At 39.2% G+C, this 25720-nt stretch overlaps 1 protein-coding gene across 2 annotated transcripts; it reads right to left on the reverse strand.

The window, feature by feature from the left end:
- Nucleotides 1-687: 687 nt before the first annotated feature.
- LOC146475679 (lysine-specific demethylase 5C-like) lies at nucleotides 688-23441 on the reverse strand. 2 transcript variants are annotated; one of them, XM_085115379.1, is made up of 27 exons: nucleotides 23182-23441; nucleotides 23004-23081; nucleotides 22662-22721; nucleotides 22430-22492; nucleotides 20910-20978; nucleotides 20128-20244; nucleotides 19248-19355; nucleotides 18291-18417; nucleotides 17164-17417; nucleotides 16394-16549; nucleotides 14216-14488; nucleotides 13122-13214; nucleotides 12754-12842; nucleotides 12385-12667; nucleotides 11677-11871; nucleotides 10296-10413; nucleotides 10059-10125; nucleotides 9778-9899; nucleotides 9305-9455; nucleotides 8504-8621; nucleotides 6450-6596; nucleotides 6009-6129; nucleotides 5808-5895; nucleotides 5498-5636; nucleotides 4795-4974; nucleotides 3434-4390; nucleotides 688-2679 (listed from the first exon to the last, which is right to left on the reverse strand). In XM_085115379.1, exons 1-27 carry the CDS (start codon nucleotides 23335-23337, stop codon nucleotides 1954-1956), a joined length of 5055 nt encoding a protein of 1684 aa, XP_084971505.1. In that variant the 5' UTR covers nucleotides 23338-23441; the 3' UTR covers nucleotides 688-1953. The 2 variants fall into 2 exon arrangements, with proteins under 2 accessions (XP_084971505.1, XP_084971504.1); XM_085115378.1 differs by having other exon boundaries at nucleotides 16394-16552.
- Nucleotides 23442-25720: the final 2279 nt, after the last annotated feature.

Here is a 25720-nt window from a genome sequence, read left to right on the forward strand (position 1 = left end):
CGTCCTTTTCTTACTGCTTTCCTGTTTTTAGTAGCGTGTAACCCGTAGTTGTAAGTAATCTAGTTACTGTTATGTTTAGAGTAGTATGTATTGAATTGTAAGTAGAGTCCTGTTTTGTTCAGTAGCGTAAGTAACCAGTAAGCATTGTATTGTAGGTAGAATACTGTATTGTCTAGTGATATATTTAGCCCGTACTGTAAGTAATGTAATTTTGCAAATAAAAATCAAGACAAGTTCACCTTTGGTGGTCATATCCTTAATTCTCATGACCCTGAATTGACATTATAAAGAGAAATTTGATATTGATCACTGCCAGGTTAGAGTATTCACGCATTCCATTTGGCCGTTTCGACCAGTGGAAGGCAAAATTGAGGGTAAATGGAAGGCGGCCACGGACTCAATGACATAGTGGCTAGGATCTTGCCCCATCCCACTCCGGAAAAAAAGCTAACAGTTCCAAATTCCAGTTTGATCTGGATAGGGACCAACATGGAACCCACTGGACTTTCCAAAGGCCCGCTTTGGGCTGAATTCAGGTAAACCTAACCGCTTCTTTCTTACGATAGCCTTCGAAAACAGCCTTTTCTCATCGTCTCCAGTCCTAGCTAGCGGCCTGGAGTGCTGAAATTCACACGCTTCTGGGATGCAAATCGACCTCTGGAGGGTCAAAAACACTGGAGTCGAGACTTTTTTCAAACTATTCTTTTATTGGCGCATTTATTCGCAAGACTTAAATACTCATGGACGCTTATCTGGGGGTTTGATGGCGGTAGGTAATCTGCCAAACAGCTTGTAAGAGACAATGTATTTCCGTGCTTCCGTACAAGACGATAATAATGACATAAGGTAGTGAAAGAGGACATGACAGTGACGCGGCTGAGGAAAATTTACAAACGATTATAGAGCACTATATACAAGGCTGTATAAATAAGCTGTTGATATCAACTGTGAAACGTAACTTTACCCAATTAACTGAAAGATAACAAAAGTTATAACGATTTTTGAGGTGCTATTCACAGATCAGATTAATGGAAATTTAATTTACGAACGTTAACCAAAACAAATTTGAATCAAAACGAGTACTGTAGCCCTAGGAAGACCACAAACTGACTCAGCTCGAGTGTTGAATAATCGCACTTGTTAGAGCAATAACAGTACCAATACGGTACACCTCAAGAGGTTAGTTCTTGGCAATTTAAGGGAAACAGTCACGCCATCCTAGTGACGGTGACATAAAGCCTGACCACTTTTAATCAGTTCGCATACTTTGTGGGTAGCCATCCTCACAAATTATGATAACATAAATTTAACTGGGATCTGGAAACCAAGTGCGAATAACAAAATTTCCTGGTCTTTGAAGAAACACGGTCTTACAATATCCCTAAATTGTTTGAAATCTCTGAAACAGCCACCAGTTACAGTCTGGGAAAACTGGGTGTCTAACAATCTCGTGTTGTGATTGCTGAGTAACAAGTCGACAAGCTGTCGAGACGACGTTCCGAGTGCTCACGAGTGCTTGTACAGTCTCCCGATTGGTTAATAGGTCTCGGAATGTATTCGACTTTACGTTCGACGATTTACGAAAAGCTATTTGCTCCTCCGGTTGTCGAATTATAATCCTTATGGGAAAAAAGACACGAAATGTCACAAGCTATTCTCTGTCACGCTCAGAAGGACGCAAGGTCAACTGACCGAGGCTTCTAACAAAATTTGTAAGTACAACTGTTATCCTGGTTGATCCAAAACTAGCGGATAACTTATCTTCAACAGTAGTGATAAACATTTCTACAAAAAGTCTCTTGCGCAAAAGAAGCGCAGCGCCTGTATACAAAGTCGAGGCATCGTGCGCTTAATCCCTGCAAAAATATTCTCATATTGTTCATTATTTAAGCAAAGCTACATCTGTCAGGTGTGAGTTGAATTCAAATTGTTCATTGATCAGGAATCAGCTCTTTAATCATTAGCTGCTCTCTCTGTGTTCCCAGTTTCAACATCAACATCCGCATCACCTTCTGTATCTTCAGTGTCAGAGCACAAATCGATTGTTGTCACTTCACATGGTTTAGCTTCTGTGTTCTGTATCACAGAGGCAACCACAGTTTCCGACGTATTCTCTTTCTGCTGTGCGGCATCCGTGCCTTCGACATCTACTAAACAGACAGGCGGGCTCGGCGAGGTAGGGGTAGTAGCTGAGGGTGTGGTCCCATCCACGTCAATGTTCTCGGACTCAGGCGAGGCAGCCGCTGGGGTCCCTACAGCTGAGTTAGTAGAGGATCCCCCTCCAGTGCATAGTCTGCAGTTATAAGAATCCATAGCCTCGGCCTTCTCAGGGCTCAGACCAACACATGCCAGGTGGTACCACTTCTCACAGATATCACACTGTACCCAACCGACTTCATCTCCTTGTGGTCTTGTACACGCAGATGATGCGCAGATCTCGTCATCATCATCATCGTCTTCTTCTTCTTCAATATCAACAATCTCCTCTTGTTTCACCTTCGCCACCTTTTCTTTCTCCTTTCTCCGTCGTTTCTTTGGTGTTTCTGTTTCAGTCGTCAAGGTTGTGTTGGAGCTCGAGTTTGAAGGTCTTCTCGCAGGCTTATCTTTGTCTTTCTCCTCATCGTCTTTCTTTTTGCGTTTTCTTTTCACCTTTTCCTTGTCTGATTTTGTTTCAAACACCTGCATGATAATCAACAGAAAGAAAGTAAGAAACGCGGCTACTGAAGTATCCCATACCATGATAACCAGCTAGTGCGAGATTTGGCAAGCCAGCTTATTCTCTGGTAATTTCCTCTTCATGAATAACGCAATGATTTTGAAGGGGATGATACACTGAAAAGGAGAATGTTTTATATATCTCATAGGACTGTTTCCGTCGTTTCTTGCGAGAACAATCCCACCAGCTACGTGCGTTTTTACAGTCAACTCTCTCAAGGTGGACATCGCTGTGGGCACTGATGTAAGGCAGACTTTTCTCTAAGGTGGACAACTTAAGCTTATCCCGACTTGAACTAATTTCTGATGTTTGTAAGTTACCCGTTTTCATGATAGCCTCCCACGCAGTCGTTTTTAAGGGAGCCATACAACCCTCCTTGTGGACGGAGGGTCTAAATACGACTGCCCTAGAATCAACTGCATGGGAGGCTATCTTCAAGGCGGACACGTGGGTTAATTTTGGATTAAACATTAATTGTTCCTCCAGGGGGGACAGATGGATCTGGTCCGGAAAATGTCCAGCTCTGAGAGAGATACAACTGTATTCCTCGCTACCGCTAAATCTTTGCCTACGCGCTGACATAGCGCGAGCTTCACAGGCTACGTCGGCCGCACTTAAACTCGTCCTTGTTTTATCTCATTTCAATCATACACCCATCCAGTGAATAGTACACAAGTTACATATTATTTCCAAACAAGCACTCATTGATCTCTATACCTGAGTTTCCTGTTCTTCGCGGCTTTTCTGACTCAGCAACACTTTCCACAGTTGCTCAGTTTCATCCAGCGATACTTCCAGCAAATCTCCCTCCATCATGAGTGCTTCGGCTTGCCTTCGCTTCTCTTCGGACAAAGTCGGTCTCACTTCGGCTGAACTCGTAGTGCCTTCGTCTGTAACTGAAACATCGCTAGATGCGGGTTTATCTGAATCTTCATCTTGTGGGCCTCCTTGAGCGAGTCGAAGTAGCGCAGCCGAAGCCGACATGTTTTCAGCACTGACTCCTTGAGGCCAGATAGTCGAAGTTCTACTAAGAAATGCGAGTAGAGAGACAACATCCTCGTCAGCTAGAAACTGCCTAGAACGATCCTGCCAGTTCATTGCTCTCTCGGTGAGAAACTGCAGTGCTTCCCCCTCAGGGAGACGAACGGGCAGCTTTTGTAATGATACAAGCAGAGAAAGGATGGTCTCCAAACGAGGTCTCCTGGATCTCAAACAGAGCGGGCACAAATACTTGAGCTCCTTAGCTGCTTCCAACGCAGCTGAGCTTTTACCCATAGACTTCCCACCCTGGGTCCGCGGAAGAGGCACACAAGAGCCGTGATACCACTCTTTACAGAGCTCACACTGTAGCATAAACCCGTCCGGTCCTCGCCGGCATATACAGTACTGTCCACCGTCCAAGCTTTCGCCTAGTTTACGTTTATTGTCTTCCTCTTTTTGTCGTTGGATGTTCACGTCACGCAATAGTCTCATGGCCTCCAGCTCTCTCCTCTCAGTCTCTCTAAACTCAGCGATCTGCAAGGCTGGATCTCTGCCAATGTACTCATCTAATGCGACGAGATCGATTATTACTTCCTTTTCTTTCTCTTTTTCTTTTTCCTTTTCTTTTTCTCGCTTTTTTCGAGGTTTTGGACACGCTTTGTGTAATCCAACATCTTTACGAGGAGACAAAATCTAACAGGAATTAAATGACAAACAGAATGAGACGCAGGGAAATATGAACTCACTTATCAAGACTTGTTTGCTTACTTCTCACTTTCTCACCTTAACACGACCGAGACAAACTCGTCAACCAAAGGCTTGAAACCTAACGCAATTACCACTTCTGTTTAACTGCATTTTTTCTCCAATTAAAAGACCCCAAAAGTAATATTTTGTTAATTATTACGATTACGGTGGTTCAGATTTGGCACTCACATTTTCACTATCTTCTAGCACAAAATCAAATCCCAGTACAACAGTAAGCTCTATGCAACACTAAAAATATACCCAAGGAAGGAGGCTCATTTTAGGAGTTGATTATTCCGACACCCTATTGCTACAAATGGTTAAGTAAGGCGAATAAGGTGATTTCTCACCTCCAACAGTGAAGCTGTGGAGTTCTTCTTGATAAATGTCCTGGCTGCACGGTCCCTCCAGGCACGCGCTGCAGCTACTTGGGACTCCATTTGAGGGAGCTGTTCTAGGCGCACAGGAATGGGCCTTCCTCGCATCACTAGGGACTCCAACACGTCCAGGTATGGATAGTAATCATCATTCTGCGGTAACATGACAAACCACGTAATTACAGCTACAAATAAACCTCTCCTACCTCAATTGCAATTTCGACTTAACTAAATATTTTATTGAGACCCAATGCATGGTTCAGTTTTCAGGACCTACTAGCTCCGACCAGTAAGATCAAAAAAACGATATCTCCGATAAGACGCCCATTTCTCAAAACTTCTGAATAGTCTTCAATCCCAATTACTGCTAATTTTCAAGTGCAGACTAACCCAATGTGTTTTTTAACCTTGCAAGGCTTTCAACGTTTTAGGTCTCAAAATTACTAAAAATCGATTTTTTTTTTTTTTGTAACGAATAGTTTGCAGGTCAAATAAGTTTTCTCCGACACGAAATGTTTTTGGGAGGTTGAGAGACGCACTAGATACATAACGTTCCAAGGATTTCATGAAAAGACCGGACAATTTCCAAACAAGTTGACGTATTTTAGTCCTAATCAACTCGACACGTCCTTTTAGGGGGGGGGGGGGGGGGGGGGGACCACCACATTCCTCTTACCTGAACCTGATCGACCTTGTCAGACCATTCACGTGCCTTACGGAGCGCTTCTTTGAGCGCACTCACGTTTGGAAGGTACAGCGGAACGCGAGACGCCTCTTGAATAATCGCCTCTACTGTGGCCATCACGTGACGCGGTCTGGTGAAAAGAACAACACATCGGCTAAGGATAAGAACACTTGATCAGCAACCTTTACGGCTCCGCATGTAGATATTCCATAAACAGGCTACAGCCTAAGAGAGTTAGGTCTAAACTTCATGACGAGTGTTGTGTGACAAAACTTTGAGTTGTGTGACCAACCAATCTTACCTCGCTTGAAGACAAAGTTTGGCCTTTTCTTCCCAGCGTTCGCCCAGGGCAACCAGAGCACGAAGCTCACTGACTGCTTTCTCGATAGCTGGTGGAAGAAGATACATAATGTGAATGAAAACCTCAATACGTTTAACCCAAAAGCCAATACACATTTTCCAAACTGATCATCGCACCCTTCTGATTGATAACCAGACATACCAGTTTTCTGTGGAAGAGAGTTCCCAGTTTCAAGAAGTTCTTGTAAAGTATCAAATGAGACTTCTTCTGTGTTGGCGAGGGTGGCATTTACTTGCTCTAACCACTTCGCCAAACGTAATTCCTGCAACACAAACAGTCTCAACAGTCACTTGAAAGTAGTGTTGGACATAAGACTCTCATACGGTCTGAGGTTACTTGCAGGACTATCCGAGAATCAACTATGTTGCATGTTAGATGGGGATATTTTATAACAACTGCCACAAAACTAAAACCAAAATAACCTGCACTACACTAACAAACAACACCATATTAATTAGAGATCTCTTCAAGCTCATGTCTGACAAAGGTGAGCAAAGTTGATTTGAATCACAAAACACACAACTTCCCCCAATCCACTCTTGACTGAACATACACAGCTTTTATTATAAAACCTGTTCAAACCTGTTTGAGTTTGGGTATTTCTGGTAAGTCAACATCCAGCGTATGCCCATTGTCCAGTAATTGCTGTAGTCTGTTCACATCAGTTGTACCACTTTGTATCACCTTTTGGGCTTCACACTGAAAACTCTCCACGTGTGTCATCAGCTCCTGCAGGACAAATGAACAGATCAAAGGCTCCTGTGAGCCAACTCGTGAATGCAGATGACACATAGCAATTGAAATTTAGACGGCTACGGAAACTTCCTTGAAAGCTAAAAGAAACTATATCTTTGCCCGATTATGTAACGAAACATAACCATTCTTGTACTCTTGTATTCTGATGCGCCGATTAAAAAAAAAAATCACGTGTTTTTTTATTCAAAGTTCATAGAAGCACGCCATGTGCAGCTACGTCATGCAAATTCGTGTCCCCGATAGTTCGGGGCTACTGGATTTTGCGATCGGGCTAGTGGATTCTAACCATCACTTGCCCGATGGGCAAGTGAAGTTTTTTTGGGAATTAAAATTACAAAATTACTGTAGGGCAAGCCGATCTCACAAAGGGAAATCTGTTCAACAAAGTATCGCATTACATTTCATGCCCGACATAAATGCGTGAAATTTTTCCTTTGGAGTTCAGTCCACGTAATCCTCAAGTAAAAATAATGAACTATGACAAGCTCTTGCTAAATAAGAATTATTTATCGACCGCGTCCTTTTGCTTCCCCATAAATTACCAGTTGTAAATTTCGAAAATGAAACATTTTCCCCTTTGAAACCTCCATGAAAGCTGACAAGATCTTAAAGTGTTCATTTCACCAGAAATTTGCATGATTTTGTTTACGACGTCAATGATGCGTGACATGGCACGTTCCGCTTTCGCGTGAAAACTGACAAATTAAATTATTTTTTAATTAAATTATTTCTATATTAAATTATTTTTAATTCTTAAAAGAAACCGCACTCTGTAGAAAAAAACGAAAAAAAACCTATAACTTTGCTCAGATTCAACGAAAAATCCCCATTCTCACTCTAAAATGATTGTCAAATTATTCTCTACAGAATGAATGAGAGAATTCTGACGTGTCGTGAAAAAAATTTTCACGTTTTTTTTTTTTTCACTAATTGAGTTTACGACCCCGGACTTTCTGAAAAAACTGAAAAAACTTGTAACTTTGCTCAGATTGAACGAAAAATCTCCATTCTTGCACTAAATGATCGTCAAATTATTCTCTACATATTGAATAAGAATTTCCTGATGCGCCGTGAACAACAAATGGTTGCGTGTTTTTTCCACTAATTGAATTTAAAACTCATTCACTGCGCACGCCCGAAAGTTAACGACAAAACCGACCGACCAACTAACCAACCAAGTCCACAGTCAACTATCGCTATAACTCGTTCATTGCGCTACGCGCATTCACGAGTTAAAAAGTTAGCAAAGAGCTACCTTATACCACTTGAACATCATGAATATAGTACAGTGCTAAATACTTCAACATTTAAATCAAGTTATTATAAAGACATTGTTACTATGTGGTTACTGTCTTTGACAGAATTTGGACAGAGATACCATACTGTGGCAATAGCATAGCAGCTTTTATAAGCTTGTAATTGTTTTAATTGTGTAGCAGCTTCTACTTTTCTTAGGGTTGGGGATATCATTCTGTTGTTTGTTCTGTTGCTTTCTAGAGGGGTTGCAAGCCAATCATGTGAGACCTTATGAGAGTTGCTACTTTGACCCACTGTGGTGCTGTGTCAGTGGGGGGTGGGGAGGGAGTGAAACAAGAATTTGACATAACTGAATTGATAGGGTAAATTTAGCACTTAAAAGAGAATTGAGAACTGACATTTTGAGCATTAGCCCTTTGTCAGAGTGAACACTACCGTAATGAAGGGTTAGCATTCAAAACACCAGCTTTCAAATCTCTTTACAGTGGATGATTTATTCTGTCAACTCAGTTGATGTCATATTTACATAAACCATTAATTTTTTAGCACTCCTTATTCTTCCACAACTTATTTTGAAGGGAAACAAACCAGTGATCATTTAGTCACAGTGACCCTCTACTTACTTGCACTAAATCTGCCTCCCTGACAATGCAAGGCAGGTTCTGCAGTTGTTGCATGAATCCCTGCAGCTCATCAAGGCTCAGACGTGTGGTGGGAACTGCTTCTGTGCCACCATGAGGCCTGATAAAGAAAATATATATTAATATTTTCCACAGTATACTCCAATGCCCTAGCCTCTGCACGGCCTGGTTAGCAGCTACATATTATGCCATAACTTTTGCGTCCGAAGATTAGCGTGACAATTGAGTTGGAAGGCTATTAGGAGGTGCTATCTTGTGGAGGGGATGGAATGAAATTATTTCTCGAGTGCCAATGTAAGGACTTCTGTCTTTATAGTTCCCTTGGCTGGATCTGAATGCATGACCTCTGGATTAGATCAACAATGATCTTATTCAGAGGTAGATGTTATGGGTTCAAGTCCACTGAGGCACTCATAGGTGCTACACGGCTCACACACTATGTCCATCTTGTGGAGTTGATTATTCTGTACAAGATGGTCTTGCACTTGAAACTGTGGATGAGATACTAAAGCATAACCAATAAAACAAAAGCTGTTGGGCAGTGGTGTTATTATTATGCTCATGCAACAACAGGGAATATTTGAAGGGGTGCACGGAATAAGGCCTTAAGTGACTTTTGATGTAAGGTCAAATTCTCCTTTTGTTTCACAAGCGAATACAATGAAATTTGGAAGGAGAATCTAGCAATTTATCAGAAGTTACTTGGGGCTTTTTTCCAGGCAGCCCTTTATTTAGTTGTACTGATAATCATCTCTGATAGCCATGATTGCCTGGCTGCTGTACCTGGTCCTGTGTTTCCTGCTCACAAGCTGTAGTGCGACACTAGCACAGCGTTCAGCTTCTGCTACTGCAGCTTTCAGCTGCTGGAACAGATCGCAGTCAGGGAACTGACTCTGTTCTGCAGTGCTCACCAGATCCTTCAGCTCTGATACATCTGTGAATTGATAAATGAGACAATTTCAGTAAATATTTACAAACAGTTAGCAGTCTCATTCAACCAGATGTGTACTGTTAAACAGGTGACAAGAATGACAACAATTGTCAACTAGGGGGCATTGTTTTGATGTAACACCAAATTCAAGTGATATCATCTTAATTCTCCTAACAATAGTCAGGTGATGATCTCATATGGTTTTCTGTCTCTAATATAAATTTGACAAATGACTTGTTGTGCTGTCAGTTGTCCAAACATAAAGTAAACATCCATGCCACACATAGAAGAGAACATTAAATAACAATGTCCTCAACCAACTCACCAACTTTAGGATCTGAGGGATCTAGAGCTCTCTTGACTTCAGTGGCCCAGTTATCAAATGAGTCAGCTCTTCTCTTGAGACGTAACAGCATGGAAGGTAGTTCTTGAAGAGTGTATCGATACCTATTAACGAAGAGCACATTTACTGAACTGGCTAACATTTCAAGAAAATTCGGTTGATTTCAATTTAGGTTTTAGTTAGGACAAGAATACAGTATTTCCTGCCTGGTAACCACCATGTCTTGTAAAAATACATTGTCATTGAATCCAACAATATTTTACCTCAAACTTTTCTCTGAAGGTCCACAGGAACAAAGATCTGATACACAATCCAGACAGATCAGTTTACCTGGAAAACAAATGATTAACCTCAGTGGTTTCCGTGTTCATCTGGTGCGTAAATGCCTGTAAGTTGGACTTAATATACAAGATTCAGAATTTTTCATCACATTATGGTGCCATAATAACATCAGGCTACACTTTAGTCTCTGAAATTGCCAGGAAGCTGTGAAAACTTACCTGGACTGCAAGAACACTGGCTGGCAGAAAGAAAGCAAGTTGTTTTGCACACACTGCACTGGCGCTCATCATCAGGCAGCAACTCAAATGCTTCACCACGTTCAAACTCCGGTATGCCCTGCCAAAACATAAATCACTTTGTTAATTATTGATACAGTGTATTTTATCATAATCAGAGTATCCTAATTACACGGAATGCCCGCAGGGCATGACGTGTCTAGGTTTCGGTCGGGTATCTTTTTCTTCATCGGTGTCATAAATGTGCACATTAATTTATGCATTAAACTCTGTCCTCCCCTAGTAAGGATATATTGTTCTGATTGTCTTCAACAGAAGCGGCCCAATCAAAATCTATTTTTCAGGCACATATCACGAGAGAGGGGACCCACTCATCACTTCTGTGTGACGTCAAATCATCATTTGATTTATTCATTAAAACTAGATTAAATTCTTCCCTCTCCCAGAAGGGATTTATTGTTTTGATCGGTCTTGAACAAAAGCGGCCCAATCAAACTCCATTATCTGCGCGTATATTACGAGGGAGGGGACCCACTCATCTCTACTGGTGTGTGTGACGTCAAAGCAAATCATCATTTGGAAAAGTTGTTTTCGTTCAATGGCGGCCACATGTCTGAATTTAAGACTCCGGATCTGCTGTTTTCAGAGAGAAAACCAACCTTTTTCAAGCAGTAAATCGAAATAATAACTTCTAGGTAGTACTCGACAGTTGAAACGGCGGAAATTGGGAGAGTTCACAGCAAAGAAAATCCGCTTCAAAAAACAGATCGAATGATCAACGCGAGGGATTAGAGCTAGAGGAGGCCAGACCAGTTAAGCGGGGTCATGACGTTATTGCATAGTTATTTCTGGTATGATTCCTAGTAACGCAACGATAAGTATCACGCAATATATCTGAATAAAACCATTCAGACAATTATTTCAATGGCCAAGAGAGGATATTTTTTAAATATCTGCGAAACATACAATGGGGAATAATTGGGGCTACATTAAGCATTCCATGTAATGCCATTAGAGGGGCATCTTGTTTTCCTTTAATAATGAAGCACTTATATTTGTTGACATTCTTTGTACTGGTGTCTTCTCTGTCAAACCGTTACTGCAGATTACAGCAAATCACTACACGCATAAAGAAAACTGAGTATGCACAAAATGAAACCTGTTTAAAACGTTGGACCAATATTGGGGGAGATATTGAATCAAGACTAAATCATACCAGCACCCAACATTGTGTCAGGTCCAACATATTGACAGCTGTCCCATGAACAAAAGCATGCAACCTGACATGTCCCATTAGACAAAGTTAATGCATGTATTTCCAAATGACTACTACAACAAGTAGTTTGTTACACACACAACCTACCATTTTTTTTAAGCGGTGCCTACGATTAGCTTCCTTTTCCACTACAGCCAACATTTCATCATAAACAGCTTTGGCCAGGTCTAAATCCAGACCATCAGGGTCAGCTGCCATTTTACAAACCAACTCCTCATGAGAAAATACTGGATTTCTACTCATTTCACGGTAGTGATCAATACACTGGCGCCCAATGGGAAGCTGAAAATATCAAGAAGGAAGATTGATTGTTAGTGTACTAAGTGTCTTGTCAAGTCCAGTGACTCTAGACATACTGCAATAATTGAACTTTGCTTCCAGTACCATTAGGCTTTTATGTTTAAGTGTGATAAGTGGAAGGACCATTTGTTTTCTTTTTGCAGTAAATAATCACAAGCCATGGTGTTCCACTACAGTAACTTCATAAAACGAGAGATGAGTTTTTAACTGGTCATTTAACTGTAATTTTGCTGCCAATTTGCTGTTAGCCTGCTCCTATCTGAACAAATTTTCCAGCCACAGTCCTCCTATAAAAGTAATGCACAACTCACCTCTCCAATTTCTATATCTAAGTATAGATTTAAATCTTGAGAATTTTGGTTTGGCATCAACAAAATAGCAAATTTACGGCTTTGTTGTTGCTATACATGTAAATCAAATTTAACCTATTAGCAACCCATCCAAAAAGAAACACACTGATATCATGCAGTCAGATAAAACTAGCAAAACACCTACCCAGTCTGCAGTGGCAAAATTAACAGCCTCAGCCAAATTCAGACCATGATTAAATCCTGCATGATAAGCCCTGGGAAAGGTGACAACAAACTCTCCAGCGTACTGATTGGTCCTCACTACAGGAACACCCTTGGCCGAGAGTGCATTAGGATTAATAATGGTGACGAGTTGATGAAGAAGATCAGGCTGAGCTTCAAATAGTTCAGGAGCAGCCTCCTTCATGGTTCGCTCAAAATCTACAGCATTGTCTCCTGGTACACCATACCATGTCTTGGGTTCACCCCTGAAAAAAGAGTACAGAGAAATGTTTAATGAAGGAATGAAGATCAGAGCTAGCAGATACATTTGTTAAAGTTCTGATCCGCTTACCAGTGCATGTAGTTAATAGAATAGCTCCAGTGATCTTCATTGTGCCAACAAAAACTTGCAAAACACATGCCAACATATATCCATGGAACCTGTAGATGGAAGAGAGTTTATAACCATTTTGAAATGTCATAAATAACACATCACAGTACTGATAATACAGTCCATTGAAAGTGATCAAACATTCTCTTGCCTTCATATGTAATAAGTACAGACAAACACAGTGATAATAATAATAATAATCTTTATTGAGGAAATCAATTTCACTAATAAGTGATTTACAAAAGAGTCCTCGAGTGAACATAATAGTGCATATTAACTAACAATCCTAAACCTGTTGCTCAAACAGAAACAGCAAGTTAATAACAAACCTTCATTCCTGATATATCAGCACTGATGTGCGACAACACTGATCTCTCCAGGTTTGGGAGGTTATTGAGATTCCAACCTGATTTGGCATAAAACTGAAAATGAAATAAAGTTATTAGTCCAACTACATGTTAAGTTAAGAAGATTCTTACTTGTAAGTAATTTGCATTATTTCGGACATGGCTTAATAAGTGGTCAGAATGGGACTTGAATCAGGGACCTCAGATTAAGGTGGCCGAATACAGTTTTTTAGTGTACAGGTGTTAGAAGACGTAATTTGGATACTATGCACTTCTGAACGCCCAAAATTGGTATGGTGTAAGATCAACTAAGAAGAAATGTATTTTCGTACATCTTGTTGAGCTAAGTACCGTTTCCATGACAACGCAGCGAACTATTAAACGTCCATAAATAGTAGGTTTCCTTTAATTTTAGAAAATGTACTCATTAGATTTTTTCCATTTTTTGTATCCAGAACAACTCACAAAACACTGACACAGTTGCACCATTTTCATGTAATTTTGACAGAGAGATCTCCTGCAAATATTGATTTTGCATTTTAATGTTTTGTGAAGATACCCTCTGTTAGATTTAGGTTTCTCTTTGTAGGCGAGTTACGCTTTAAGGGAACTATTTTCATGCCAAATTTCAGGGAATTCTAATGAGGGGTTCCTTAGAAAACAGTTCATTTCCACGAAAACAACCAGTCGCAATTTTTTGGTCAAATGCGCATGCGTGGTTTTATTTGGGTTTCATGGCAAAGATGAAAAGCATGCGAAAGGTCTTGGTGAATGCTTTTTTTGCTCGGAAAGAAAAGAAAAAGAGTCCAGAAACGAGAATCTTAGTTATTTAGGATCAAAACTTAACTTTATTATCCATTTCATGTGAAATTGAGGGATCACTTTATCGACCGCCGTACTTGTGTACCACAACCCTAGCGCGCGCTTAATAGCATCACTTACAGAATCTGTTAAGCGCGCGTAAACTGTGTTCAGCCACCTTAAAGTCCAACGCTCACACTGCTCCACCAGGCTTCAACTCATAATGAGTGGCTTAGTCAATCCATATAACACTGCTTCTCTCATTTCACTCCTACCTCCTCTTCACTTGTAACAGCATTGAATTTGCGTGGAAATCCACTGCCATGATTTGCCGTATGGAGATCAGCACCATACTCGACAGTCACATCTTCATCCATTGTGGACACAAGCCTCCAAAATTCTCTCTCCACCACCTCAGTAGGAACCTGTTCTGGGGGAAGCTTAAAATATTCTCTTTTGAAGTTATCAGCCATTTCTCCAAAGGATTGTAGTGTGTATTCTCTCTTGGCTTGCTCAAACCCAAACGCTTCCACTGGTTTATTACACTCCTACAGAAGAGACAATAAAAATTGATTGTCAGCACCTGGACCACTGCGTTCCAGTGTATTTAGTGAAAGAAGTTGCATTTCTCTGTACTTATACATTTAATGTATTTATAAATTTAATGTACACTAAATGCTGAAATAAAGTGTGTCTTACTATGGACAAACCAGGCTACTACTGATACTAGATGTCTGTTGAAATCACTTTAAAGCTTGTTTCACATACCAAGGCTGTTGCCTACGAAAAATGTCAAGGAGCCCACAAGGCCAAAAACCGAGAAGTTAGGAGCCCAACATGTGAAGTGTTAAGTGCTGCTGCCAACAATTTAGGTGCCCAGAGAATTTTCTTGGGTGCTTCTGGCTTCCAGGCTCGTGTTCAGCAGCAGCCTTACATACCATCGGCTTCATCCATGAATTCAAAAACACTAATAATATGATGACAAGTTGTTGACAGGGCAAAGTGTAATTTCAGAAAAAGTGTCAGCCCTAAATACGTCTGCGTTCGCAGGCTGTAAGTTAGACAACTGTGAGATGAAATTCTTTCATCACAAGTTCTGACAGCATCATGGTTCTTGCAGTCACGAAAATTGCCATCAACACTCTTTTTAAATCTGTAACTGAAATCATTGGATAGTGCTTAAAATAAAGTGGAAAAAGCAATTTCAACAGACATGTAAGATTAGAGGTAAATTAAATCTTTGTTTCAATCTATTATTTTGAAGGTCTAGCCAACAGAAAAAAGAACAAGTTTCAATAACTTAAATGTACAGAAGTTCACATCTTTATAAGCTAGAAAAGTGAATGCAAAACTGTTCAAAGCTAATATAGAGATTAAGAATACATTAACGGCAAACAGAAAACAGCAGAAATGACCATGTAACCATAATGGGCAATTCCAGAAAATATCCTTACCATACCACGGATGGCTTTTAGGATTTCCGAAGGGGAGGGGGGATTCACGATTATGGAATTCTGAGGGCATGGGGGGGGGGGGGGGGTATTTACGACTGGATATCCGAAGGCACTGGTGAATTCCACAGGTGGGATTTCTGGGGTAGAAAGTGTAGAGTGAGTTCCTTGAAAACGCTATTGTAGTGGACTTTAGTAGTTCGTAAATGAAATTATCCACGAACGTATGACCGCGGAAGGAGAAGACAAGCATCGATGGATCGTCCGATAGATCATGATACATTTCATGTACACTACATGAGGCATATGGGTTGAGAACACTTTCCGTGCACACTACATGACATATAAAAGGACGCAACAAGACTCGACGGTATATTTGACCGCTGAAAGATTTTGACTGTCTGAATTTGAACTATTCTGCTTTGTTAACGTCAAAACAGCACAAGAAAACAAAGAGGAGTAAAACTGCCGTAAATGGTGTTTATTATTATAGCCAAATTCGGACTTAAAAAGACGTTTTCACAGCCTAGCCAATAGCGGTAGGCATAAATTCATGTTCGTTTGTTCATATAGGCGTTGCTAAGTCGAAAATGTACTTCCCAGAAAAACAGGAAATTCTGAAGGGGAGGGGGGGTTCACGATCATGGAATTCTGAGGGCATGGGGGGGTAACACATTTTGGAATTTCCGTAGGCAAAGGGGGGTTAAAACATGGAAGCCGTCCGTTGTTGGGTATGGATATTTTCTGGAATTGCCCAATAATTATTTATCCTTCATTTGCTGTTGGCTGTTTTTAGTTTCTCATTAAAATTGAGTAGTTTTGCATTAGCATGAAAGGCCAGAATAATTATTATTTTGCGCTATTCTCATTTATTTACTCACTTTTTCAAGAAACATAAACAAGAATATCATGTTTGTCGTTTGCTGTAAAATGCAATTCTAAATCTCTGTAGTGGCGGAGCTTCTCAGCTGACAAGGAATTTCAAATCTTAAGGTTTCTTACCTCTGCAACACATCTTGGACACCTCCAATCCCCACGTGGAACTGCTGTTAAGGGTGGGATCAGGCAATAGGTATGGTAACTATCATCACAGCCATCACACAGTAGCATGCTTTCTTCAGAGTCACCTTTGCTACATACTTGACACAAATATTCATCCTGCTGAGTCAAACAAGAGATAGTAATAAAAACAAACTCAAAACTTGCAAAAGTTCTAACTTCTTTCCAATCATTTGTAACAAAAATTTAAAATAGAAATCTTCTGGCCATAGGTTGTCATTGTGACATTCTGAAATTTCTGGAGTCAAAATTGAACATTGTAAGGTTTGTACAGTGTGCGACAGCTCACTCTTAAAGTGTACAATTGTGACAGAATTTTAACATTCTGAGTATTCAACAATCTCATTCATATTTTCATCTACACAATTTCTTCCTCTGCATACATAAAACAACTGAGGAATAAAGAAATAGCGAGACCAGCATTCCTGTATTGACATCACGGCCCTATGAAACATTTGCATACATTTGGCAGACCTTTAAGAAATATTTGAAATAAAGGTACATGTGATATAAATTAACTGTAAATGGCAGGTTGAATAAACTCTACCCCTAACTCTGTACAACATTAGGATAAAAGCTATCTAACACATCCTTTCTTAGAGCAAGATGAATGTAGTTGGTTGAATTCGTGGCAGCAATAAAATGATTTTCTCAGGAGAACAAAAGTAACTGTTTCCCTCAAGACTACTAAACTAAATTAATCACACACATACCAACACAATAAGTGAATCTGGAAAATAATTTTTTCTGCTGGCCTTTCTCACTGGTCTTCTTCTGGTCAATTCAGGTTCCTTGTGCATCAAACTCTCCAGAGCTTTGAGTTTGACATTTTGCTTCTGTTTTCTCTGTTTACTTGGGGAGGGAGATGCGTCATCTGTTGACTTGGTTTTACGAGGTGACGGTTCAGTTTTGTGCTGCACTTCAATGCTAGCTGTGATTTCCATTTTCACTGGGCTATCTTCAGGTTCTGTGAACAAAAGTGGTAGGCAATGTTTACTTGGCTTGAGTTGTCCGAAGCCCGATTAGCACTAATTCTAAGTTAACTGTTGACAAATCTATAAGTTGCCATGGTAGCTAACCTGAATTAGTGCTAATTGTGCTTCACCCAGCCCAAAGCTGCAAGCCCAACTTGCCAACTGCTGGATAAAACATTTTGGTTGCTGTATGTTAAAATTTTTTTTTTTTTCTCTGACAGATATGAAAATTTTACGAAGATAAAAAAAAGCATTTTAAACAACTTTAAGAGACAACTCTAAGACAGCTACTCCTTCATTGTTCTTCAAGTGTCTGGACCACAAAGTAAACTGTGGGACTTTCAAAGGAAATTGATTCGGAATGTTGCTTACATGTAGTACTACTACTAAACCACTTTGTCACTGCAGACTCCATAAACCAGACCACCTCCACAACAATATTTGAGTTTCCACAATTTTTTTTGCTTGCCATGCATGACAACTAAAACTATCACAGCTGGAAAAGCTGTTAATTCGAGTTGAGTTTTATGCAGTATCCAGAATTATATAATAAGCTGAATTCTAAAAGCATTTTGATTGGTTCTTACTTATGATCTACTGGAGGACAGACGCATAGATGACGTCACCACAAACAACTTTCGCAACCTTGGCAACATGGAATCTATTTGCTAAACAGAAATGTTTTCTTTACCTAACTTAGTACTAGCAACATTACTATTTTGCTCACAACTGTAGCAACTATTCAAAACACTGTAAATAAAGGAGCATAAGCACAAAATTTAAAAGAATGAATGTAACATCTCCTATATTATTTTGGCCTTATGCGCCTACTGGCACACGGAGATTTGATGATGAACGTCTCCTACCTTCTTTAATGTTTCCTTCCTTTTTAGACAGCGAGTTGCCTTTTGTTAGTCCAGCCATTTTAGGTCCCGGAGCAAGAAATTTTAACTTCTTCAACTCTGGGTTGTTCTCAAAGTCGACTAAATTAAGCTGAAAATATATAACAATAACAGTCTTTACTAGATCTGGCAGGTCTACTATGATCGAGTGAGCTTTTCACACAATACGAATTATTGTAGTTTTTTATATCCATTTATTTCTTTATTGTAATTTTTGTTTTACGTATGATGATTAATTTGTATTAGAAATTTAGACTTAACCTAGTATGCCATTTGATGTTTTTTAATATGTGTTAGTTATTTTAATCATTTAGTGTGAAATACCTGTAAACTAGCTGGTGAGCCTAGCTTGCTGGTCTCACAAAAGCTAAGCGTATTTTCACAATAAACTGCTATCATATATCATATCATCATATCATCATCATATCATATCATATCATCATATAACTGCTATCATCTTTACTTAATAAATGTACGCATTTTACAATCAATGCTTACTGAGAAATAAAAAGTAAGCTTGAAACTAAGATGGCTAACTGATTGCTGCATGGGCCACATGTTGGGAAGTAATTCATGTACAGCAAGGCACTATATGGTACTAAGTTTATACTCTTGGACACTAGCTATAGTCATTAATTTTATAGGCCGAAAGGGAAACAATATTTCCCTTTATTTACTTTTTACTTTCTATTGTACATATTTATACAATTTTTTTTTATTTTGTAGTAGTTATAAACTATGTAGGGCCCCTATTGATACCAGCCTACTGTTGAAAGGGTCACCCTGCTTAAAAATAATAAAGATAACTAGGCTTGAACAAAAACAGCCTGTGGACCATGAAAAGGTGGACTAGTCCAAAACATTCTTACACATCAAATGAAACAATATGATTATTTATTAGTCAGACTATACGGTCCATACCTCCTCAGCTCTAGATTTTTTGGATCTCCGTGACATTTGGTAATTGGTGTTGGGTGAATTGCCTGGAATGTAGTCCTTATCTTTTTCATCTTTCTTTGCATCAACATTCTGGAAAAAAGTTACTTTTTTGTAAGAAACAAATTGATTTTTCTAAGGTTCCCAAGTGGGGAGAATAAAGAACAAAAAAAATAATAATAAATAAACAAGAAAGACTGATTTTAAACCAGTTGCAAGAACTCAACAAATCAACATGGACATGCGCATTAACAAGGTAACTGTTGGGATGAAAGAAACCATGATTTTCTACATGAACTTTACCAGATATGAAAGAGGAATGATGGACAAACTCTCCTTTCAAGGGCAGTCATATGAGTCTGCTCTCTGCTGTCCTGCAGTTTCTTTAGGCAAGAAACTTTATTCCAGTTGTTTTAATCAAAATATAAAATAATGTTTTCTGACACGATAACCAGTGTTAAAGCTTAATTCAAGTGAATTTATAAATTTGGATTGCTAGGCCAAATCATCACTTCTGACCTCTTTACATTAACATTAACATTTGGACACTGGTCAGTGCAACAATTTCTCAACTGTTTTGCAATGCACCATAGCAATCAAAGTGAAACCATGCTTTAATTTCTCATCAAACTAATATCCACCCAGTCAGGACTATATCGTACAATGGAACCTTGATTTAGCAAACCTCCACATACCGAAGTCCTTGGTATAATTATGAACAATATTCTCCAGCCCGGCCTTTTAAAATGTATGGAACAGAACCTCGATATAAAAAAACCAATTTCCCTAGTACCTTGGCACTTTGTTAGATCAAGGTTCCACTGTACCAGAGATCAGTATTATGAAATGAATATTTCAACACTACCTGAGGTGATGGATCCCCAGTAAATGCTCCAGCTTGAAAGATGTCATAGGGATAAAGGTACCGTTCATAATTCATCCGCAACAAAGATGGTGCTGACTTTCCCACTTGGTATCCCATCTATAGGTAAATTCAACAGCTCTGTCAATCTTGGTGTACTAATAATTTATTGCAGTCTCAAAGTGGCCAGGGTTCCCACTCATAACAGTCCCAGGCCCTTATTGGCAGCTCCAAAGGGAGGGATCAGTTTTCCCATTTACTGGACAGGAATTTTAAGTAATCAATTGCTGCATTCCTATTCCAGAATGAAGCACTCTAACTACATACAATAAAGCTACAAGATTCTGCATATTCTTATTCCGCAGTAAGGCACTGCAACTATACACAATAAATCCACAAGGTTCTGTGTATTTGTATTCCACAGTAAGGCACTTGGACTATATAATATAATAAGGAAACATAACTCTACATGTGTAATTCTTATTCCAGAACAGTACCACAATTGGATTTAATTAAGTTACAAAGTTCTGTGTATTTATTCCATAATAAGGCACTGCAACTTTATACAATAAATTTACAAGAGTTTGTGTGTTCTCATTCCAGAATAAGGTACTAGTCAACTACATACAATAAATCTACAAGTCTCTATATTCTTATTCCAGAATAAGGCACTCCAACTACATACAATAGAGCTACAAGAGTCTGTGTATTCTTATTCCACAGTAAGGCATCACAACCATATAAAATATAGTCCAAAATTAAAATAAAAAAGAAGTGCCCAATACCTTTCTTGCCACGATAGACCATTTCTTCTTTCTTGTTATATACTCAAATCCTCCTTCCTCAGTCACAGTCTGTGAACATAGAGCATGATATTAGTTGGGGAAGCATCACACTAATTTACTTCCTTACCACAAACACGCTAAAATAAATAGGTTTTTGTTCTAAATTGTAAACCTTTCTTCTCTCAAACGTATTACCAGTAAGTACATTTGATTGTCTTGTCATGGAATTATACACTTTTGAAACTTATAATTTATTATTATTATTTACTCTCCAGTTTTTAAGAAGTTGTGTTTACACTTGCGGAAAAGTTTCCCTAACGTTACCAGATTCATTGCATACCAAGTATTCAAATTCATAAGGCGTGTACATTATCCCTAACAGTTTATGCAACACTATGAATCTGAAGATAACATTGATTTGATTGCATCATAAGGCGATCTTGGACCAAAATAGGGATAAATGTTCAGGGTTCAGTTGTTCAATGGCCAGATAACTTTATCAGTTTATAAGAAAGCTAAGAAATGCTACGTCAAAGGTCAACAATGATGACAAATTAAAGCATCTAAAATGTGGCCCATCTTCAGGAAAATGGTACCATGAAATAGTTACGTAACGATGAAGGAATAACAGGTGCTTTTAATTGAAATAAAAATGTTTGCTAAAAGAGAAAGCAACAGTCCAAAGTTCCAACTCATTACAAACAACAAACAATTTGCCAGTCCAACCCTCGGTACAAGGCACATTCTAAATAAATATTTTCGAACCAACCACATACTAGCAACCAAAACAGCTGTGAGAAGATATTTGAAACCAGCATGTACATACAGGGAACAAGCTGTTTCAATTATTTTGAGTTAGAGACCAATAATAGTCTTTCATCTGAGATAAATATTTTGGTTTCCAGCATAGGCTCTTTGTTGATGGCATTTCAATACCAACTGAACTAGCTCTACAGATCCAAGCCAAACATGGAAATTAGTTCAAGTCAGACGAATTAACCAAAGGCAATAGTATTCTGTTTACACTTGTACATGCCAATGTGTGTTGATCAAGACTGCACACGCTTTCACTGAATACAAACAAATGTTGTCTTGTGTATAGACGAAAGGACAGTGGTTGGGCATTTATGATCTCCATGTTTGGACCAGACTATTACAGCAAAACGTTTTAAGTTGATTGGCACAAGTTCCAAGGACATACTGTCAAATACCCGAGTACTTTACGGCAGGCACAAGTCTTCATTGTTTTATTACGAAACAAAGAATTGTTACCATGAATACTACCAAAGGGGAAATTTTTCCCAAGGCCAGTAACATACAAAATCAAGAGCTTTCTCCAATAGTATGAATACGTTTCTTGATTGTTTCCTGGCACTGGAGTTTAATACCTTCCTGGAACGAAGAGAATGGTGCTTAAGAAATCTTAACCGTGTAAAGAAATACAAGTTGAAAGTCCACGTTGCCTTCAGCAACTGTGAGGCTTGGTTTTCCACGTCAAAAATGTTCATGGTTCTTCCTACCTTATGTAGGCGAAATAGGTCCAAAGTTTTTCTTTCCACCGTTGGAATCTTGAAGATAGTTCCCTAAGAAACGAACCATTAAACAATGAAACTAGTTAGAATGACGAGAACTTTTAAAGAATCGGAAATGAGAAGTAAACATGACGGAACCAACATGGCTGCCATCGAGTTAAGGTTTCAACATTATGAACATCTACCCAACAAGGAAGACGTTTTGTTGAAAAGTATTTACCTGAAGTTCCCAGAATTTGGCCAGGCTATCTAAGAAGTTGAGTTTCACCCTTGTTCTTGCCTGTATAAACAAAGGAATAGCTATCAACGAGGAACAGTGTGAGCAAAAAGAGAATTGTAATGGGAGGGACACATGGTTCCTGCGATCTGTGTAGACGAGTTTACAAATGAAACTAGGAACTTTATCACGAGATAGAAGGGCAATTAACTTTTTTAAACGAGGCAATATATAACGAGCAAGATCGTAAGCGGTTGTTTACGGTCTTCTTGGGAAATTTGAGCTTGTTGTTGAGCGAGATGCGCAATGGGTTTCTTGAAAAAGACGAACTATTTTGTATATTACCTCTAGTTCATTCAGGCGCTGTACCCTCGGTGTAAATCTAAAACTTTCCACATCTACTGAAAACGGGGGCTGCCACTCCTACAATTAAACATCAACTTTGTTAACAATCCTCTGCTAGATTAAATGGGTGCCATCACATTGGAAAAACAAAATTTGAACGCGAAAAAAAAATTCTAACCGGGGGAGGCCGAATCTTGCAAATGCCAGTTCTCTCCGCATAAGGCCTTATCTTTGCAATATACGCCAAAGGATCCTGGAATTCCTCCTCAGTGGGTTCGAAGACCGGGGCTTCTGGAGGTGGATTGAAAACGAACTCTTCCCCTTCGTCTTCCATAACTGTTGTCGACTCAGGACACAACCAGCCATTTCAAAACAAAGGACTCACATTTCTCACAGACCAACGCCATTTTTAAAATCGACTAATCATCTCATCTGACTGACCGCTCTACTGGCTTTTATTCGGACTACCACGTGACTACCATTCTAGCCTGTGATTGGTTTGGTGGTTTTTAATAATGACGTAAAGTTTTCATTGAAATATAATGAAAAGCCTGACTGAAAAGAGCTTTCTAAAATTGGCTACATAGAGAAGTAAAGCCGTTATTCAAGGTTTTATTGATCACTCAAGTCACGTTTTAATTCAAACGGACTTTTTTATTTTCAATTTAAGAATTGTTACGCTCGAAGCGGAACAGGCGACAAGTACAGTTGTGATAATTCTGTGACAGCCACCAGCCGGGTCATACATTTCCTGTCTGTTGCGTGAACCAGGTGAAAAATTTCCTCAGTCCTGAATGACGAATTCACGAAACGTGATTTGTGGTCACCAGCGCTTGACAAAATCAGTGATGGTTTGAAAGAGGATCGGTTTAAAAAGAAAAACTCTCCTCTTGGATAGGTGATGCAATTTAAATTATTCGCAACACCGAGTGGTCGCGATTATCAGGGAGAAGAAAGCTTTTTTCTACTAAAAGAAAAAAAATTCTCGCAGGACAACGCGCAGAGGATAATCAGACACGCAAGCAGCGTACAGTAAAGGCATTTCCGGGAAATGTTCGCTGCTGTTGATTCGCAGCATTGCTGTGGGTGCGTCACCTTTTGTCATGGTTTTGTTTTTTCCTCCACTGTCTGGCCAAACAGATGGAAAGGTTTGAAAAAAAAAAAAAACAAACAATTCAAAAATGCCACGAAAATGCCACGAGTGGTAAAACGGACTCAACAGTTGCCGGAAGCTATTTCGACGACAGAGGGAGGAATCGGATATTAAGTTTTACGACACATGTCACGTTTCACGCCAAAAAAGACAATTAATTTAATTATATTCATGACAGCTAGTAAGCTTGTTTCTTCTTTACACCCCCGAGGCCCATTTCTCGAAAGTCCCGGTAACTTACCGGTCCCAATAAGTATATTTTGAAATGTGTTTTCACCGATAACACAGTGATTACAGACATGGTACTTGGTCTATATTTTTTATAGAATTATGAGATTTTAAAATGTGGTATTCAAAGCTAACAAAAATTGACTTCTGTTAAGAAAAGTTCATCACCAAAGACACTTATCGGGCCCGGTAAGTTACCGGGACTTTCGAGAAACGAGCCCCAGAAAAAGAACATGGAAATAAAAAAAAAGAAAGAAAGAAAAAAATTCTGCTCGTCCACACAGAATTGGTGTGTCAGTAAAATCATTTGTTCAAAAGTGGAAGGTACCTTTTCTCAACTGAGCTTTTTAAATCAAAACGGCAAAATTTTATTTCTCATACAAACCCTTTTCTGACGGAAATGTGATTTAATTTTATACCCTGTTTGGCAATAACAGTTCAAAGAACTATACTCCTTGGGTCTGCATGTATCTTAGGAAGTAGTATACCGCATTAGGTGGGAGATATATTGGCGACTGGTAGAATAATGATCTCGTGACAAAAAATACAAAATTAGTACATTACAAAGTCAGTCTTCACTCAAGATTCGGAACAACGTTATGGAATACCACACAAAACCACCCTTAAACAACTAAAGTACAACAATTTCAAACACAAATACACATGTTTTAAAGAATAAACCCGAATATCTAGATCCCTCGGAGGGGCGGGGGGGGGGGGTTGGGTATCGCTATAATGTACAGTGAGGCACCGCCCGAAGGGGTACTATTTTCAGGCTGGGCGTATAACTTGATATATCCATATCTATCGTATGTTGTACTTGATTTGGGTACCGCCTGTGCATCGCATTTAAAGAAAATTCAAGTCAAGCAAAATCATATTATTCATCCCATGTTCTTCGCTATTCTGTATGGTGAAAATAAAGATAGCGCCCTTCCGCTACTTAACTTACTAGACCTAATCACAGTAGAGAACATTTTTACACTACGTTTACTTCAGTTCTCCCGCCAGTGGCATAAAAAGCAGCTCCTAGCATCTTCGATAACCACCTTCATTACGTACACCAGTGAAGTTCACACATATAATACCAGATATGCTTCAAAAGATAATTTATATAAAGCACGTTTCAGGATTAATATATGAAACTGAAAATGAATGTTCTCAGCTCTAGCAGTTGACCATAGGCAAAATATACCACAAGATATCAAAGATTACAGTCTATGGAAGCAAATTTAACGTCTAAGCCAGTCGAATTCTTCTATTTTTTTATTTCAACAATAAGTGTACGTGCCGGTTTGGGTGTGTCGTGTGTGAGTATGTATTGCTGAGTATGTAT

Source organism: Pavona decussata, unplaced genomic scaffold, assembly GCF_977016875.1.
Source record: "Pavona decussata unplaced genomic scaffold, jaPavDecu1.1 SCAFFOLD_83, whole genome shotgun sequence".
In the NCBI taxonomy this organism is placed as follows: Eukaryota; Metazoa; Cnidaria; class Anthozoa; order Scleractinia; family Agariciidae; genus Pavona; species Pavona decussata.